General features: G+C 44.9%; 1 protein-coding gene across 5 annotated transcripts in view; it reads left to right on the top strand.

Annotated features, from left to right (window-relative positions):
- RAPH1 (Ras association (RalGDS/AF-6) and pleckstrin homology domains 1) overlaps positions 1 to 18,391 on the top strand; it is an 81,487-nt gene extending 63,096 nt beyond the window's left edge. For 4 of the 5 annotated variants that reach the window (XM_079976019.1, XM_079976018.1, XM_079976017.1 and 1 more), the window contains 10 exons: positions 3,629 to 3,706; positions 3,871 to 4,030; positions 4,636 to 4,757; positions 8,451 to 8,516; positions 9,088 to 9,231; positions 10,160 to 10,270; positions 10,692 to 10,790; positions 12,904 to 13,024; positions 14,042 to 14,187; positions 15,416 to 18,391. In XM_079976019.1, the coding sequence (XP_079832145.1) occupies positions 3,629 to 3,706; positions 3,871 to 4,030; positions 4,636 to 4,757; positions 8,451 to 8,516; positions 9,088 to 9,231; positions 10,160 to 10,270; positions 10,692 to 10,790; positions 12,904 to 13,024; positions 14,042 to 14,187; positions 15,416 to 17,392 (3,024 nt within the window). In that variant the 3' untranslated portion in view covers positions 17,393 to 18,391. The other variant, XM_079976020.1, reaches the window with a different exon arrangement.
- Positions 18,392 to 18,760: the final 369 nt, after the last annotated feature.

Below are 18,760 nucleotides of genomic sequence, written 5' to 3'. Positions count from 1 at the left end.
TAATAGCCGTGCTTCGCAAGACGAAAAAACCGCAAGACGAAGAGACTTGCGGAACGGATTAATTTCGTCTTGCGAGGCACCGCTGTATTGCTTTTCGTTAAGGCAGAGCAATGTACATTTGAACCTTAAAAAGTTTTTAACTTTTTAAAAATTCTTCCACTACTGTGCTTTAACATTTTAAATAAATAATGATAGAGATCTTCAGCACTCTACTGACATGGACAGCCTTGCTTCTTGAAAAGCTAGGTGGACACTCATATCTAGAAAAACATAGAGCTAAAAGGGACAGAAGGGTATGCAAGCCACAGAGTAACTTGAGGCACTGTGGAGGCCCTAAACTGACTGGAGTGGGTGTGCTATTTGGCCTGCAAACTTGTTAGTGATAATTCTTACACTTTGGTTTCACTTTTACAGTACCTTCTTTCAACACACTTTCCATCTTTCTAAACCGTGAAATACATTTCACTGGCCCTAGTAAGCACAAAGCAAGTTTATTGATTTATATTAAAACTGTATCCTACCCTTCCTCCACAAGGAGCCCAGGGCATAAATTAATTGTATTAATTTAATACAGTTTAAAATAAAATAAAGCATAATTTGAAACAGTTAAAAACTTGTAAATAAAATAGAATTTGTTTACAAACCCTACAACAATTTTAAAGAAATTTATGTCTTCAGAAATTTGACAGTATAATTTCCCCCCAAAGATCATCTGAGGTGCAGAATGAAGAATTGGAATTTATCCAGATTTAAGAGGCGGTTCAGCATGTGACCTGCTTTCACCCTACCCACCATCTTAATTGACGTGGAGACTTATTTTAGGTAAAAAGTCAGAAGTCATGCCAGCAAAAGAGGAGCGGTTGCACCAATTTTCTATCTTCTCTTTCTCAAATAACGGCAGAGCCCACCAGTCCTGTTATTTGCCACCCACTGTCGATTCGTTTTTAAGGTGGTTGCCATTCTCTGACCTGTGGGTTGCGCTCTGTGCTGTAAACCAGTTGGGAGGCAGTTTTTGTGTGTGGCATGGCTTGCTGATTGCTAAATGCCGTGTTAACTTTTCTTGTAGCAACTCATTATAGGATTCAGTAAATTGTCTGAAGATAGAAGGCTTTGTTTTCTTTAATTGCAACCATTTTAAAAAAATATTGCTCATTGAATGAACTGGGAGATAAAAACTTGACCCTTCAGCTGGAGCGCTCCTCATTTGACACTTTCCCCAGCTGTCAGCTGGGGTCCTCAAATCATTTAGCAGACGTGTAGCTGCCTTTTCGAAAGCACAGTTTGGTCTGCTTGTGCAGGTCAGGTGTGCGTACATTTCTACATATGCTGCAAATCGTACAGTGGGCTATACCGTATTTTTCGTCCCATAGGGCGCACCGGCCCATAGGACACACCTAGTTTTTTGGGGGGAAATAAAGAAAAAAATATATTTCCCCCCCCCAGGTGCGGGGCTGGGGCGGGGGAAGCTCGGGCTTCCCCCGACCCCAGCCCCCAAAACAGGCTGCTATCCGCAAGCCGTGGGAGAGCTGCACGAAGCCTGGGGCGTGCTGAGTTCAGCGCGCCCCAAGCATCTGGGTGCAGGCAAGCTCTCCGCTAGCTGCGGGAGAGCTGCGCGACTTTGCACAGCTCTCCCACGGCTAGCTGATAGCTTCCTGAAGCCTGGAGAGCAAGAGGGGTCGGTGCGCACCAACCCCCCTCGCTCTCCAGGCTTCAGCGAAAGCCTGCATTCGCCCCATAGGACACACACACATTTCCCCTTCATTTTTGGAGGGGAAAAAGTGCGTCCTATAGGGCAAAAAATGTGGTAATTCTTATTTGCTAAGAAAAAGTTGCTGCCTGGTCCACCTCATCTCAAGTTTTGTGTGCCTCCTGGCACTCAGCATAGAATTTGAGCCTCCCTCTCTTTCAATTTAAGGCTCCAGGACTGAACTTTCCAATAAGTCCCTTCTCTCAGCAAGCTTTGCATTTGCAGCAGGTGTGTTTTAGTACATATTTTGAGAGGCGGCTTATGGGGCTCTTTTTCATGGAAATCGGAAAATAAACATAAGCTTTTTATAAGTTCTCTCTGTCTTGCCAACGCTGCCAACCTTTCATAATTAAGTTGCTAACCTTCAATATTTGCTTCCATTTATAGTCTTGTCTTTTTCTGTGTAAAGCTGCTGGTCCTTCTAATGGCTTTTTGCTTGTGTTATTAGTAGACAGAAGAAAAGGAGACATGCAGAAGTAGGCCAGTCTAATCTAACCATAACAGTCTCTTGAAATAGTTAGTGGTTATAAGCTATAACTTGTCACGTGCAAGAGCCTATCTAACTGGGTTTGACTTTCTAGATAGGACGGCCAATAGCTATATAGTTTGAGACCAAATGAAACATGACCCTACAACCAATGTGAAACGGTGGGTATTTAAGTGAGTTAAGGGAGGACTACAGTTGTTCCCTAGGGACGCGGGTGGCGCTGTGGGTTAAGCCACAGAGCCTAGGACTTGCAGATCAGAAGGTCGGCGGCTTAGTCATGCTGGCCACATGATCTGGAAACTGAACGCCGGCTCCCTCAGCCAATAAAGCGAGATGAGTGCCGCAACCCCAAAGTCGGCCACGACTGGACCTAATGGTCAGGGGTCCCTTTACCTTTACCTACAGTTGTCCCCATCACCCCCCAAAAGGCAACAACATTTAGATGCTTGCAAGAGTTATACTTCAAAAGTTCCACTCCAGTTTTACTTTTCAAGCTGCATGAAACCATCTAAGGAAGGTCCTTACACCAGCTTAATAACCACCTTTGTTTCTTGCCTAACGTTTCAGGCCTCATTTATTATCTTCAGATAACGTTTCAGGCCTCATTTATTATTGCTGTTATCATCTTACTTGTTACTTTCGTTGAAGATGGTTGTAATGCTGGTGAACCAAGGCCATTGCTGTCAGCAGCTGTTGCCTTTTTCACCGCTCTTTGTAGAACAGACTGAAAATGATGCTGCTGAAAGTAGCTACATGTGACTAGGAGAAAATCCATATATAGAAGAGCTTTCTCGGGAGGATGAAATGTGCAGCACAAATGCCACTGCGTAGAAAAATGTGCAGCTGCTTAGGTCAGGTGAAACCAACTTGAATGGCGCATGTCTTTTTATCAAGAAGGGAATGATGAATTGGTGTTGGTGGTATCTTTCACAGTAGAGAAAAGTAATTTTGAAGCAAGAAAACTCTTTGGATGGAAGAACCATTAAAGAACTTGTAGCTGGGTATTGTTGGAGGGTGTTGCAATAGTAAGAATAGGATAAGAAGCATAAAAAAACCCCGAAAATACCAGGTGAGAAAAATGATGAGTTAAGGAAATGACAAATAGTAGTTTGCTTTAAGTGGTTCTACTAGAGCAGGCATAGGCAAACTCGGCCCTCCAGATGTTTTGGGACTACAACTCCCATCATCCCTAGCTAACAGGACCAGTGGTCAGGGATGATGGGAATTGTAGTCTCAAACCATCTGGAGGGCTGAGTTTGCCTATGCCTGTACTAGACGTTATCATACTGTTTTAGTTGAATGATTGTTGCCTCTGGGCAATCAGTATCCAAAAGTTTTTCAGTGGTTTAAGCTTTGCTTACGTGTTGGTTGAACAAATTTTTCTTCTCCCACAGGAGGAACAAGCTGCTAAGCTAAAGGCTGAAAAGATCAGGGTTGCTTTAGAGAAGATTAAAGAAGCCCAAGTTAAAAAGGTAAACCATAGTTCTTGCATTATCCAAAGTCAGTCTTGATATGTTGTGGAGGTCTGTTTTGAAATATTTGTTCCCTGTTGAGGAATGCATACATATGGCATAAATATTTTCCCCGTGGTTGTATTCACATCGTGTTCACTCTGTCTCCTTCTGTCTACATACAGCTTGTAATTAGAGTCCACATGTCAGATGACAGCTCCAAAACAATGATGGTCGATGAACGACAGACAGTAAGACAAGTGCTGGACAACTTGATGGACAAGTCCCACTGTGGTTTTAGCTTAGACTGGTCTTTGGTAGAAACCATCTCAGAATTACAAATGGGTTAGTAAAGCTTGAAATACAGCTTCTTCCTGTCTCTTGCTCCGAGCGGATGCAGAATTTTTCCGATACGTGGTCCTGTTTTAGAACTCTTTGCTAACTTGCTCTGTATTCATAATCTCAGGTATTTGAGTTTTCAGTTTCCAAACTATGTGTTACAGCATCTCAGGGATCTAAGACTTTTAGTGAAGGGCCTGACGTTGTACTTTTTGTGATCTCTTATTAAAAACCTATGGAATTACTGGATGTGCCTAATGTGGCTACTCCTCATAATTGCATGTGGAAAATACTATGATAAAAAAGTCGAGTAAACAAGCCCAGTTCCATTGCTCTTTTTAAGTCTGTAAACCCCATTTTTAGATTTCGGTAATCCACTTGTTGGCTTAAATAAAATAGGATTACAATCGTTCGTTTATTTTGCTCATATATGCATGTCCTGATAAGCAGGATTCCTGGCTAATGGTGACACATATATATCAGATATATTTAACCATGTCATTACTGCTTTTTGTCATGAGTCAGCAAACCATTGCCCCCCCCCCAAAAAAAAACCCCACTCCTGTGTTTATAGCTTAGAATATTTATTATGTGATTTGTTTATTACACAGAGAGAATCTTTGAAGACCATGAAAACTTGGTAGAAAACCTCCTCAACTGGACAAGAGACAGTCAAAACAAACTTATGTTTGTAGAACGTATAGAAAAATATGCACTTTTCAAAAATCCCCAGGTGAGTATATTGCCCTCCACCTCCCCCTGCATCTGAGCACGTTTCTGGCACTTACTATATTTTAATATATGAAACACAAATTATACACACAATAGTGGAAATACCTCTCTTTAATAAAGTTTAACTGAAATACATACACAGAATAAACCTCTGCATATACATTTCTCAGTCATGTGGCTATTACATTCATTTTTAACAATGAAAGGCAGGGGGAAGGGTCTACTTCGCTAAATAGTCCATAAATGACCATATTCTGGGGAAGATTCCCTTCCTGTGTTCTACAGTGGTACCTCAGGTTAAGAACTTAATTCATTCTGGAGGTGTGTTCTTAACCTGAAACTGTTCTTAACCTGAAGCACCACTTTAGCTAATGGGGCCTCCCGCTGTTGCTGCACCGCCGGAGCATGATTTCTGTTCTCATCCTGAAGCAAAGTTCGTAAGCCGAGGTACTATTACTGGGTTAGTGGAGTCTGTAACCTGAAGCGTCTGTAGCCCGAGGTACCACTGTATTGGTATACAGTGGTGCCTCGCAAGACGAAATTAATCCGTTCCGCGATTCTCTTCGTCTAGCGGTTTTTTCGTCTTGCGAAGCAAGCCCATTGACGGCTTAGCGGATTAGCGCTATTAGCGGCTTAGCGGCTTTTAGCGGCTTATCAGCTTAGCGGATAAGCAGATAAGCGGCTTAGCGGCTTACAAAAAGGGGGGGGAGGGAAAAAAGTCAGAAAAACTCGCAAGACATTTCGTCTTGCGAAGCAAGCCCATAGGGAAATTCGTTTTGCGAAGCGCCTCCAAAACGGAAAACCCTTTCGTCTAGCGGGTTTTCCGTCTTGCGAGGTGTTCGTCTTGCGGGGCACCACTGTATAGTCAATAAAGTCCCACAATATTCTAACCAAAGTATATTCTAACAAAAGACCAGAGTCCAATATGCTTCATCTGTTTGGATACCTGTCAGGTTCCCATATTTGTCTAGCCCCCCTGAACTTTGAGAATTTAATAGTGATCAGTAAATATTTGAAACATGACCCTTTGAGCTTGAGGTATAATCAGTTAACAATCTTTCAAGTACAGTCATACCTTGGGTTGAATACGCTTCGAGTTGTGCACGTTCGAGTTGTGCTCCGCGGCAACCCGGAAGTAACAGAGCGCGTTACTTCCGGGTTTCGCCGCTTGCGCATGTGCAGACGCTCAAAATGATGTCACGGCCATGCGCAGAAGCAGCTAAAAGCGACACGCGTGTGCGCGCGTAAATGCGCCGTCGCTAGTTACATTTAACTCTAGATGCGAATGGGGCTCCAGAACGGATCCCGTTCGTATCTAGAGGTACCACTGTAAAAAGTAAAAAGTTTTTGGGATACTATACATGAAGAAACAAAAAAGATGCTTAGAAGCCCTATAGAAAAGAAACCTGAGGCTTACCTGTTGGGACTATTGGGAAAAGATATCCCACAAGAAAACAAAGTAATTTTTTTATACGCTACAGCAGTTGCCAGAACAGTACTAGCCAGTAAATGGAAAAGCGAAACAGTTCCCTCCAAAGAGGATTGGATATGTACAATGAGTGATTATATACAATTGGCAAAATTAACAGCAGCCATATGGTCACAGTCAAACCAAAAGCTAAGATCAGAATGGAAATGCTTTGAAGAATATACAGTGGTGCCCCGCAAGACGAATGCCTCGCAAGGCGAAAAACTCGCTAGACGAAAGAGTTTTCTGTCTTTTGAGTCGTTCCGCAAGACGAATTTCCCTATGGGCGTGCTTCGCAAGACGAAACGTCTTGCGAGTTTGTTTCCTTTTTCTTAAAGCCGCTAAGCTATTAATAGCCGCTAAGCCGTTAATAGCCGCTAAGCCGCCAATAGCCGTGCTTCGCAAGACGAAAAAACCGCAAGACGAAGAGACTCGCGGAACGGATTAATTTCGTCTTGCGAGGCACCACTGTATAGAAAAACACTGTTCACAAAAGACTATGTTGATATGCATAGATTAAGATTGTAGAGTTTAAAAGAAGAATGAAGTTTGGAAGGAGACATGAAAGATAATTTAGATAAGGAATGCAATGTTAATATTTAATATAATATATAATAGAAATCGGCACGTGGTGGAGGGGAGTCAAGGGTGGGTGGTGGGTGTTATGTATGTAATGTTATATATTGGTTTATTTATGTTTCTTTTTTGTTTCCTTTTTTCTTCTTTGTATTCTTTTGTATTACTTAAAATAAAAATTCAAAAAAAAACTTTTTAAAAAGTCTTTCAAATCTGGACAAGTTTATTATTGCACATTGTCTAACATTTGGTTTCACTAAGAAGGTTCAAATCTGTCCCCAAGGAAGCCATGAAAATGGTGTGACTTCTTGCCTCTTTGATCTCTTCCGCAGCACCTTTCATGTAAAAGACACAGACCATTTATAAATTCTTGGAGCACCAGAGTCTATGTCTGTTGAAAAAGAGGGGATGATCTCTGGGACTAAAACGACAGTTCTCTTTGACGGAACTTTAAGCATTACTTTTGTAAATCTCTTATTTAACCACTCTGAGGATTGAAATTTATGTTTGTAAAATGAGTGAACAAAAAGCAGAGCCCTGGCAGCCTCCCCAGACTCCAATTTTACCCATTGTCTGTCCTCAGCCACAATGGGAACCATGTGACTTATATGTTTAGTCTTACAATAGAGAGCTATTGGACATTCCCCAGTCCCCTTCACTTGCTGGCTTGTATATAAGAGCCTTCAAAATTTGGGGTATTATTGAGCCAAACGCATACTGGTGTACTTTTTTTTTGCAATTTCTTTATCTGTTGTAAGGAGCATTTGAAATAAACAGAGTTGTTTAAGGAAGGGCGTTTTTTCTCAAATGCTACCAAGTTTTCCCATCCTTTTCCACGGTTTGCCATAAATGTAACTTTGTTTACATTTATAGATATTTGAATGCAAATGGTGAAAATTATGGTAACGTGTCGGGATTAACAGCATATCAGATAAATCTCTTTGGAGTTTAAATGGAGTGGAATGTTAAAAAGCATGACTTCAGATTTAGTAAAGTTGATTCGAAGCCCAGCAACCTTTTTAAAAATAAACTGACTCCTTTCTGAGTTTGAGAGGTGTTTCAATAGGTCTGGACATCATCTGCATCCCCCCCACAAAAAGAATTTGTTCCTTCATAATGTTGATTTCATGGACCGGTTCTGCTTCAGCCTTCTTCCGATTGGTTCTGTGGCAAGATAAACAAGAGATATCTCTGTTTTGTCCCATGCTACAGATTGGTTTTGAATCCAAATTGCTTATTTTGATTGTCATAAATATTCCATAGATTCCCCACCCACCCCAATATTCCAACAACTTTGATGCCCAGTCCCATCCTAATTACTTCAATCAAAGGCTTCATAGATACCTTGCACAAAACTCCAAGGGAGTAAACATTTGGTTTTACAGAATTGTATATTTAGCCGAGTCCTGATTGGGTCAGGTATTTGGCAAGCACATGTAGATTCAGTTATCTGGATCGAATCCAGAAGAGAGTGTAAATACTTTTAATAAAATTTTTAAAAACTTCTCTGGTTTATAGGGGAGTTTTTGTGTGGAACCCTGGAGAAGTTATTCTCAGAAACGGCACCCTTATCAGCATAGGGATATCATGATGATGATTACATTTCTGAATTCTAAGCTTCAGCTGAAAATCTCAATCTCTCTCTTACAGAATTATCTTCTAGGGAAAAGAGAAACCTCTGAAATGGCAGACAGGAACAAGGAAGTACTACTGGAGGTGAGACTTTCCACATTATTGATGTGGTGGCTGTTTTGCTGCTGCTGCTATTCATTTATTGCTATGCAAGAATGGTGAAGGAATCTTAAGTCCCGCCTACAGAGCTAATAGGGACGCGGGAGGCACTGTGGGTTAAACCACAGAGCCTAGGACTGCTGATCAGAAGGTCAGCGGTTCGAATCTGCGTGACGGGGTGAGCTCCCATTGCTCGGTCCCTGCTCCTGCCAACCTAGCAGTTCGAAAGCACGTCAAAGTGCAAGTAGATAAATAGGTACCACTCCGGCAGGAAGGTAAACGGCGTTTCCGTGCACTGCTCTGGCTCGCCAAAAGTGGCTTAGTCATGCTGGCCACATGACCCGGAAGCTGTACACCGGCTCCCTCGGCCAATAAAGCGAGATGAGCGCCGCAACCCCAGTGTCGGCCACGACTGGACCTAATGGTCAAGGGTCCCTTTACCTTTACCTTACAGAGCTCATAATCTAAATCTAAAGGTTAGCTAATGTGTGCTGGAAGAAATATCCCTGTGACTGCAGAATATTCTCTTCAAATCTATGTTAACTTTCTATTCCAGGAGTGTTTTTGTGGAAGCTCAGTAACGGTGCCAGAAATTGAGGGTGTATTGTGGCTGAAGGATGATGGCAAAAAATCTTGGAAGAAACGTTATTTTCTTCTGCGTGCTTCTGGAATCTACTATGTTCCCAAAGGAAAGGCAAAGGTGAATCTTCTGTTTCTAAAACTGTTTTAAGACTTGTGCCACTCTCATCTTTTCAAAACCCTGACATCCCAGTTTGTCACTCCCATTGGCTCAAGTTTGCAGCCTGCCAGATAGAATGATCCCCCTTCTCTTCCTCTCCCACACTGTTCTGGGGGTTCTGCCCCACTCTCCCAAGCCGATTCCCTGGGGAGGAAACGGGGAAAGCCCCATTGCACAAGCGGAAGTCCTTGCATAGGGGGCTTCCACTGATGGGGTCGGTTAGATGAGTCCTACCCATAATTCCCAACTCTTCCTCTTCCCAAAGAAGGAATAATAAGTAGCTAGCTCTGATAACTGAATCTATTTCAATCTCTGTCAGAAGATATTTGGTTAACCAAGCCCCATCTTTTACCCATTCCCATGATGGACTCAGTTTTTGAATGAAAACGCTCCCAATAATGATGAAAATATCTATTTAATATTAATCACCACCTGATAAAGAAATCTTTATGTCCCCTTTCTGGTAATATTTTAACATTCGTGCTTTTCTTAATTTCCTGTTGGGTTCCATTAGCATATCACAGTTGAATTTTTTAAAATTTTTATGTGCTTAAAATTGTCAATAGTGACTTAGTGTACGTCACGAAGGCATTGTTTTTTACTTTGGAAACACTGGCATTTTAATCTGATTTGAAGTTCTTTTCATAGTTGAGAGATCCTAGAAAATTGTTCCACTTTGATCTTGTAACATTTTCCATTCTGCTGATTATATAGTACTAATGCTTTTATTCCTGTCTTGGGTTAATTTGTTTTATTCTAGTTGCCTACTGAGATTAGTTCCTTGTGTTTACATTAACCTGAAAATTTCACAGGAGTTAACTTTGAAAGAGTTACGGTAAAATGATTTGAGGGTTTCTACGTCCATGACCGTATGTGTTCCTTTTTATAGGTCTCTCGGGATCTTGTATGCTTTCTTCAGCTGGACCATGTAAATGTTTACTACGGCCAAGACTATCGGAATAAGTATAAAGCCCCTACAGACTATTGTTTAGTACTTAAAGTAAGTGTTGAGTAGTAGCTGTCAATATGAGAAATGAAAAGGGGAAGGGGAAAAGGCCACAGACTAGTTGTTGGAAAGCTTCTTGTACCTTGTGTGCTGCGTGTTGCCCATTTCTGCATGAAACGCAAAAAAAGGCATATTTTGTATCAGCCAGTATTGATTTGACACACTCCATCAGATCCTGTTTTCATTTGCCTATGAGAGAAGGCGGCAAGTTCTTAATCATATTTTGCAGCAGTTTCTGTCAACAGCTTCAGTGAAGAAATATGAACCCTAGCATTCAAAGGATGCATTCCTCACTTTTTGCTATTGCAACTGCAAAATCTTTGAACATGACTGTTCTGCTTCCCTAGGAACCTTAATGCTGTAAGGTTAAGGTTGTTATTTTTAAATTCGGTTCACCCTGATGTTTCTCTTGCAGCATCCTCAGATTCAGAAGAAATCGCAATATATTAAATATTTGTGTTGTGATGATATCAGAACCCTACATCAGTGGGTAAATGGCATCCGTATCGCTAAGGTATGTTCCAGTTCTCTGCTTCTCTCCCAATAGCTGTCATACCATAAGAGTTGGAATGTATAAACACAGAATGGCGTTGCTAATGTCCAAACATAGACACTGTTTTTAAGGGCAGGGATTCTAAAAATCTGATTTAAATATATTCTTTTAAAAATTGTTACTAGCATTTAACAAAGTATACGATTATATAAAAATGGATTGTTGTAACAATTTAAAGTTATCCGTTTTTATTTACTCTGCTGGTCATCAGAAAATGCATTTCCAGGCTGGTATAACACATTAAACCAAAAGTATGTCCAAGTTAATAGGTGATGCCCAACTTTAGTCCCTCTTAGATTTGAAATCACTGTACTTAAGTGAGTCTACTCTTGAGTATGACCTAGTTGGGTATCACTAAGTCTGTGTGGGCCAAAATGGCGTCCGGCACGTTTCCTTGCTGCGTCACTGGCTGTCCGTGCCGGTCAAAAACTTCTTCCAGCTCCCTTAGCTCTCTTAGCAGAGTTTACGCAGTGGGGAAAGCTGTTGCTTTGTGTGGGTAATAAATCGAACTGCAAAGCAGGCTTTTCTCTTATCTCCAATAGTCTTTAATGAGTAGAATAACAACATAAATCAGCCCGGCGAATTTGCTGCCATCCCTCCGCTTTCTCCGTCAAAAGTGAAAGAAAAAAAACACACAGAGGAACACTCCCCTATGTGAATATAGCCACGCCTCAGAATGTGAGATGTCACTCAGAACTGTTTAACCCTGTAAGTTCTGATTCTCCTCACAGTCTGCATTCTGTGACCATTTATTTTCACATTGAAGCGTTTCCAGCCTCTTTAACATTTTTATTCCTACTTTGACAAGTACCGTATTTTTTGCTCTATAGGACACACCTTGTTTTAGAAAGGGGGGAGAACCAGAAAAAAAAATCTCCCCCTCTCTGCTCAGAGCCCCTTCAGCGAAGCGGCAGGAGAAACGGAGCCCCTTCCATTTCTTCTGCCGCTTCGCTGAAGGGGTGCTGCGCGTAGAGGGGAGATTTTTTTTTCTTGTTCTCCCCCTCTAAAACAAGGTGCATTCAGTGCATTCAAGGTGCGTTCAGTCACCTTCAGTGAAGGCAACCTGAAGCCTCTGGATTTCCCGCTGTGCTCTGGAGGCTTCAGGAGGCTACCTTGGAAGCCTGGAGAGTGAGAGGGGTCGGTGCATACTGATCCCTCTCGCTCTCCAGGCTTCAGTTAAGACAACCCAAAGCCTCAGGAGCAGCAGAAAGGCTGCGCACAGCCTTCCTGCTGCTCCCCGAGCTTGTGGGGCTGGCGGTGGCGGGAATCACTGCTTTCCCCCACCGCCAGCCTCAACGACCAGGTCGGGGAGCAGCGCAAAGCCTTTACGCTGCCCCCCGAGCTTGTGGGGCTGGCGGTGGGGGGGAAGTGCTGCTTTTCCCCACCACCAGCCTCAAATATCCCTGAAACCTTCGGAGCGCAGCGCGAGTTCCCGCTGTGCTCCACAGGCTTCGGTTTCCTTTTGCTGAAGCCAGGAGAGCACCAACCCCTCTCGCTCTCCAGGCTTCAGCGAAAGCAACGCGAAGCCTCTGGAGTGCTCCCTCTGCGCTTTGGAGGCTTCGCGTTGCTATCGCTGAAGCCAAGGAGCCTGCATTCGCTCCATAGGACGCACACACATTTCCTCTTAATTTTTGGAGGGGGGAAAGTGTGTCCTATAGAGCGAAAAATACGGTAACCCTCTTCCTGGGATTCCATGTCATATGGAACTTAGTGCTTGGGATGGCATCTGTGCCTTCTTGATTTTTCCATATACCCTCATATGCAAAGCTCTGTAGTTGTCTGGAGAATTGTAACTCGGTGTGTTAGAAGAGTTATTGGCTGGAATTATCAATTTCACCCCATGGCACTTTCCAGATAGTTGTTATTCCATCAGGCAAGCCGCTGTTTCTAGCTTTCAGTGCAGATTGGTAATAAGAAACTAAGACTCCAGCAGGCACCAAACAAAATTTCAGCTAATCTTACAGTGTAGGTTTTGTCAGGAGCAAGCCCACTAGTCTGAAATGAAAGGGATGGGCTTGATAAGCTTGGCACTTGAATCATGCAGTGTTCACAATCCCTGTTCTGTTTTGTTCAGTATGGGAAACAATTGTACGTAAACTATCAAGAAGCCCTGAAAAGGACAGAATCAGCATATGACTGGACATCCCTCTCCAGTTCTAGTATCAAGTCTGGATCCAGTTCATCTAGTTTGCCAGGTAAGCCTCAGTACCATTCTGTTTCTATAAAATGTTTTAAGAAGTTTTGATTCGCTGTAAAAACACCCCTTGGGTGACATGAAAATGAGACCTACCATTTAATTCAGAAACATAAAAGGTAAAGGTAAAGGTACCCCTGCCCGTACGGGCCAGTCTTGACAGACTCTGGGGTTGTGCGCCCATCTCACTTAAGAGGCCAGGGGCCAGCGCTGTCCAGAGACACTTCCGGGTCACGTGGCCAGCGTGACATCGCTGCTCTGGCGAGCCAGAGTCGCACACGGAAACGCCGTTTACCTTCCCGCTGGTAAGCGGTCCCTATTTATCTACTTGCACCCGGAGGTGCTTTCGAACTGCTAGGTTGGCAGGCGCTGGGACCGAGCAGCGGGAGCGCACCCCGCCGCAGGGATTCGAACCGCCGACCTTTCGATCGGCAAGTCCTAGGCGCTGAGGCTTTAACCCACAGCGCCACCTGCGTCCCAATTCAGAAACATACACCCTTTAAAATGTGAAAACCATGAACTAAAGAATAATTACATTGAGACAGTGTTTGTGGGAGTTGTTGCCAGAGCATCAAGATGAAACAAGCTTCTTTTTGGTCCTGTGCACTGTTTTCAGTTGTTAAATGAACAGAGAAAGCGTTCCAATTCCATTGAGTATCTTCCAGCTCATACATGGAGCATAGCTGTCAAGTGTCCCTTATTTGGCGGGACAGTCCCTTATCCCAGCACCATGTCCCACTGCTGTCGCTTATTGATGAGGCTTCATTTGGCTGCTGGCTGGGCTTTCTGCCTTTGGCTCAGAGGGGCTCAGAAGTTGAACATACCTGTGCCCGGAAAATCCCTTATTTTGGCTGCTGGCCCCTTATTTTCGAGGCTGCTGGTCCCTTATTTTCAAATCTGCAAGTTGACAGCTATGACATGGAGTCGATTATACATGTGAGAGTGATTCACTCAAATAAACTTGTTTTTATGGGTTTTGCATTGATGCCCAATGTGTGTTCTGCATTTCTTTCCACAGAATCTCAATCCAATCATTCTAATCAATCAGATAGCGGAGTTTCAGATACCCAAACAGGACATGTCCGTTCTCAAAGTATTGTTAGCTCCATCTTCTCAGAGGCCTGGAAGCGTGGTACCCAACTGGAAGAGTCTGGCAAAATTAGTGTAAGTATCATACAACAGACAATACTATATTATCATGATAGGGTATGAATTTCGCCATTGCATAACATTGGCCTTGCTTGTAAGCCATGATTCCTATGTAAGGAAGCAGCCGAGAATTCTCCCATTAAATTTGGAGAAACAGCCAAGCCTCATCCATTCTGGGAATATACCATTATGGTAACAGTTGCTTCATGTCGCAGCTTGCTCCCCTATGTTTTATGCTATGTTTTGTTTTGTTTTCCTGTTGCCTCGCAGTCTCATGTGGCAAATGCAAAACCCGGAACAGCTCAGAGCTCCACTGCAGTGATGACTTAAGCAGGGGTAGAGTTAAGGTCAGGGGCCTTGTTTGAACTATTAACCTGGGTGAATGATGCAACCAAAATCATGCAGACTAACTTTTTTCAAGAGATATCTAATATTTAAGCACACTGATTAGTCCACAAGTGCCTGAGCCTGTAGTGCCCTAATTTGACAATGTCATGCACCCCCCACCCCAATTTATTAATAATCTGTCATGGTTCTGGTTTAGCATATATTGCTGGAAAATTCTTCCCAGCATGAAGAATCTTAAAAGAGTTCTATAGCTTGCTGAATTTCAGATAAGCACTCTTTGCAATGGTATGCATAGCTCTAAATTGCAGGAAACCATCGTTTCACAATGCTTCCCTCAAATAATCACATAACACGGAGAAACGGTCATAAAATATAGGATTGTTCATTTGGTGGTCCATTATCTATTAACAGATGTCACAAAGTAAATCACCTTAATAACTTGACCAGAACTCTTGGTGCCTTCTGTTTGACCTCTTCCTTCTCCCCCCCCCCCCGCCCCCCCCCCCCAGTGCAATAATCCCTGCATGCCTTGACTCCCCTTCCTATTCTGTGATATAGTTAGTCGTGATGGTTTTCACTCTGTGTATTGATTATCAGTGCTTGGTCACTTGCATTCCCTTCCCGTCAAATTTGGCCATATATATTTCCACCTTAGGCAGTTGTGAGGGATTGTGCTCTAAAAGCAATGGGAGATCTTGTCTTCCCGAATGCAATTGCGAACTTTGTGCAGGTCCCTCTGCACATAGTGCCAACCCAACCATCTCTCTCAGTTATACGACACTTTATTCAACTTTTTGTAATTCATAGTAGTTAAGTTTATAGCAGGCACTTTCACAATCATTTCTCTTTTCATATATGTTTGAATTTTATTTTGTTTTTTTGTATTCCCTTTTAGGCTAGAATGGACTCAATAAGTCGACCCTTTACTTCAGTCCCACCAGCCTTGTCTCCGCAGGCCAAAGCAACCCCCCTATATTCAGCTTCACAGCCATCGCCTCCCCTTCCACCCCCTCCCCCTCCTCCGCCACCCCCTCCTCCACCGCCACCCCCTCCGCCGCCGCCCCTCCCCAGCCAGTCCATGTCATCTGGAGGCGGCTCAGCCACCGTGTTTGTGAAGTACAGCACGATAACAAGGCTGCAGAACGCCTCTCAGCATGGGGGGCTTCTCTTCAAGCCCCCCCATATGATGCAGCAACCCCCACCAATCATGCCACCGGCAAAACCCCAGAACCCAGTGCCCCCTAATGGCGTGGTCCCTCCACCGCCGCCCCCACCGCCTCCCCCTACCCCCGGCTCAGCTATGGCGCAGCTCATGAAGCCCGTGCCCTCCATCCCGTCAGTGCCGCAGTTCACGCCACCACCCCCTCCTCCCCCTCCTCTCAAAATCCACCAGATTCATCAGAATATTCCTCCGGCGCCAGCCGCGGCCCCTGCCACGCCGCCGCCTCCCCCACCTATGCCTGCGCCGCCGCCTCCCCAAGCCCCTCCTAAACCTTCCATGGCTCTGCCTACACAGAGCAGCTCAAAAGCCGCCTCGCCTGTCGCGGCGCAACCCACGCCCCCTGCCCTGGTTCCTTCAGCAATGAAGAAGCAGCCCAGTTTCGCAACTCCGCAGGTTCCCCTGTCTCCTGTCCCGCTAGGCCCTCTCCCCCCGCCCACTTTGCCCAAGCAGCAGAGCTACGGCAAACTTCCGCCCTCGCCACAGTCCCCTGTGCCATCGGTGGTGAAGCAAATCGCCAGCCACTTCCCTCCGCCTCCCATGCCGGCTTCAGAGCCTCAGCCTTTAAAGCCTACCCCTCTGAGCGTGCCGCCGCAGTCTCCTCCGGCAGTCAAAGCCAAGCCGAAATGGCAGCCCACCGCCGTCCCATCTCCCGACTTTCCTCCTCCGCCACCTGAAAGTAGCCTAGCCTTTCCTCCGCCGCCCTCCCCTGCTCCAGCGGTGGTGTCTCCCACGCCGGACAAGGCAGGGGGTTCCCCGGTCAAGAAGTCTACCAAGACGTCCAGCCCGGGAGGAAAGAAGCCGCCACCGACTCCCCAGCGGAACTCCAGCATAAAATCCAACAGCTCAGCGGAGTACCACGAATCAAAGAGACCATCGGTGGATAGCCTGGTCAGCAAATTTGCACCTCCGCCAGAGCCTTTGGGGTCTCCTGTGAAGGAGACTCCGCTCCCCCCTGCAGCTCCCCCAAAGCCAGGAAAGCTCAACCTGCCTATCGTACTTCAGCAAGCAGGAATTTCCGCAAAGGCACCTGCCACAGGAGCGCCCGGGAAGGGTACCGTGGAAGAATTTCCCTCTCCTCCGTCAGATTCAGACTTCCCCCCTCCGCCGCCTGAAATCGATCTCCCTCTGCCGCCCATCGAGATTCCCGCCGTGTTTTCGGGCAACACCTCTCCCAAAGTGGCTGTCGTCAACCCTCAGCCCCAGCCCCCGTGGTCCAAACAGTCGGGGAAGAAAGCTCCTCCCCCCACCCGCCCCAAGCGCAACGACAGCACCCGGCTCACACAGGCGGAAATGGCGGAAGCGCAGGCCGCCGCGGCTCCGCAAGCAGCCGTGGCTCCGCAAGTGCCCACCTCGCCCAAGTCTGGCCTTAGCGTTCAGCCCGGGTTCTTAGCCGACCTGAACAGGACTCTGCAGCGCAAGTCCATCACGCGGCACGGCTCCCTCTCCTCGGCCCGGATATCCAGGGCGGAGCCGACGGCCACCATGGATGACATGGCTTTGCCCCCGCCCCCGCCGGAACTTCTCACGGAGAAGCAGAAGAGCAGCAACTTTGGAGGCAGCCACATATCGGGCTATGCAACGTTACGGAGAGGTCCACCGCCGGCGCCCCCCAAGAGGGATCAAAACACCAAACTCTCTCGAGACTGGTGATAGTAAGTGGCTGCCAGTGAACTCTACGAATGACATGTCTGATACACTTGTGAAGCTCCTTGTCTTAATAGCGTGTGTGTGTGTGTGTGTGTGTGTGTGTGTGTGTACACGCATGCATGCACACACAACACACACGCAAACAGAAGCTATGGGCGCCTGTTTTCGTTCACAATCACTCCAAAAGATTTCTCTGTTTGCAGTTGGTTTATTGGGGCAAGGGGCGGGCTAACTCTTTTGAGATCCTTCTTACGGATTGGACCAAAATCTTTGAAACACTTCTTTTTCCTGCAGTTCAGGAAAACATCTGTTGTCTGTCACGTGAGACATGTTGGTGCATGTATTATAAATGTAGGTATATAATATATTGTGAAGTATTTTGTTGCAATGATGGAGGCTAACCAGAATGTTTTTGTACATCTGTATTTATTTGTTTCAGTCAACCGATATGTATATTACCGGAAATTGGATGGCACATCTTAAAAGAAAAGCCCTTTTAAAAATTGAAGATAATAGGAGGCACTTTAATAAGAAAAAAACCTATTTTCCCCAGTCGGTGACGGGTATAGGGTACTGACAGATTCTGTCGGCGTTCGTACATTGTCAGTTGATTGAAAACTCCGAAACAATCTACCAAAACATTCTGGTTTTAATACTACTGAGATTAAATCCATACATAGGAAAGGGGATGTGTTGTATTGTGGGCCTGGAGTTAAATATATTTGGACTTCAAAATACAGACATTCCCTTCTGGAACTGTTAAGGGGAAAGGAAAGGATTTATTTAATCAAAACGCTTAAGAAGACACTGCCCTTTATTACACCTTTGTGCACTTAGGTGTAAGCCCCATGGAACACGGCGGAGACATATTTGTGACTAAATAGGTGTAGGATCCGGCTCCAATCCTGTTCACACTTACCAGGGAGCAACTTGCAATGAACCAAGTGGGATTTTTTCTGAAGGGATTGTGCTTTTAATTAGAATAAATACACACTCTTCTAATCCATGTTACTCATTTTTATTTAGAGATCCGTTTGGCATTTAAGCAGAAATGGTGCATCTGCAAGCTCAGTTCAGAATCATTCTGGGTGTGCCAGTTGTCATGTGTGACCACCAATTCGGCTCAGTTCGCGAGCTCCTTGCTCTGGTGCTAGTCAGCAGGTTGCCAAGATGCTATCTTGCGTACGACCCAAGCACACCTGCATCTCTTAAGATTAACGCTCAACGCGAGCCGTCTCCCGACGTTCAAAACATGTATCTATGGAGAGAAGTTGGCTACCCCTCAGATGTTGGATGGCAAGAGGTTCTGGGTCACGCCAGGGCTGCTGTGAGCGTGTTCAGCCAAGCGCACTTGCAAACCCGCTTCAACCT

This window comes from Podarcis cretensis (genome assembly GCF_951804945.1).
Source record: "Podarcis cretensis genome assembly, chromosome: 1".
Taxonomy (NCBI): domain Eukaryota; kingdom Metazoa; phylum Chordata; class Lepidosauria; order Squamata; family Lacertidae; genus Podarcis; species Podarcis cretensis.
Note: the sequence above shows the minus strand (reverse complement) of the source record. Positions and strands in the feature narration are given on the sequence as shown.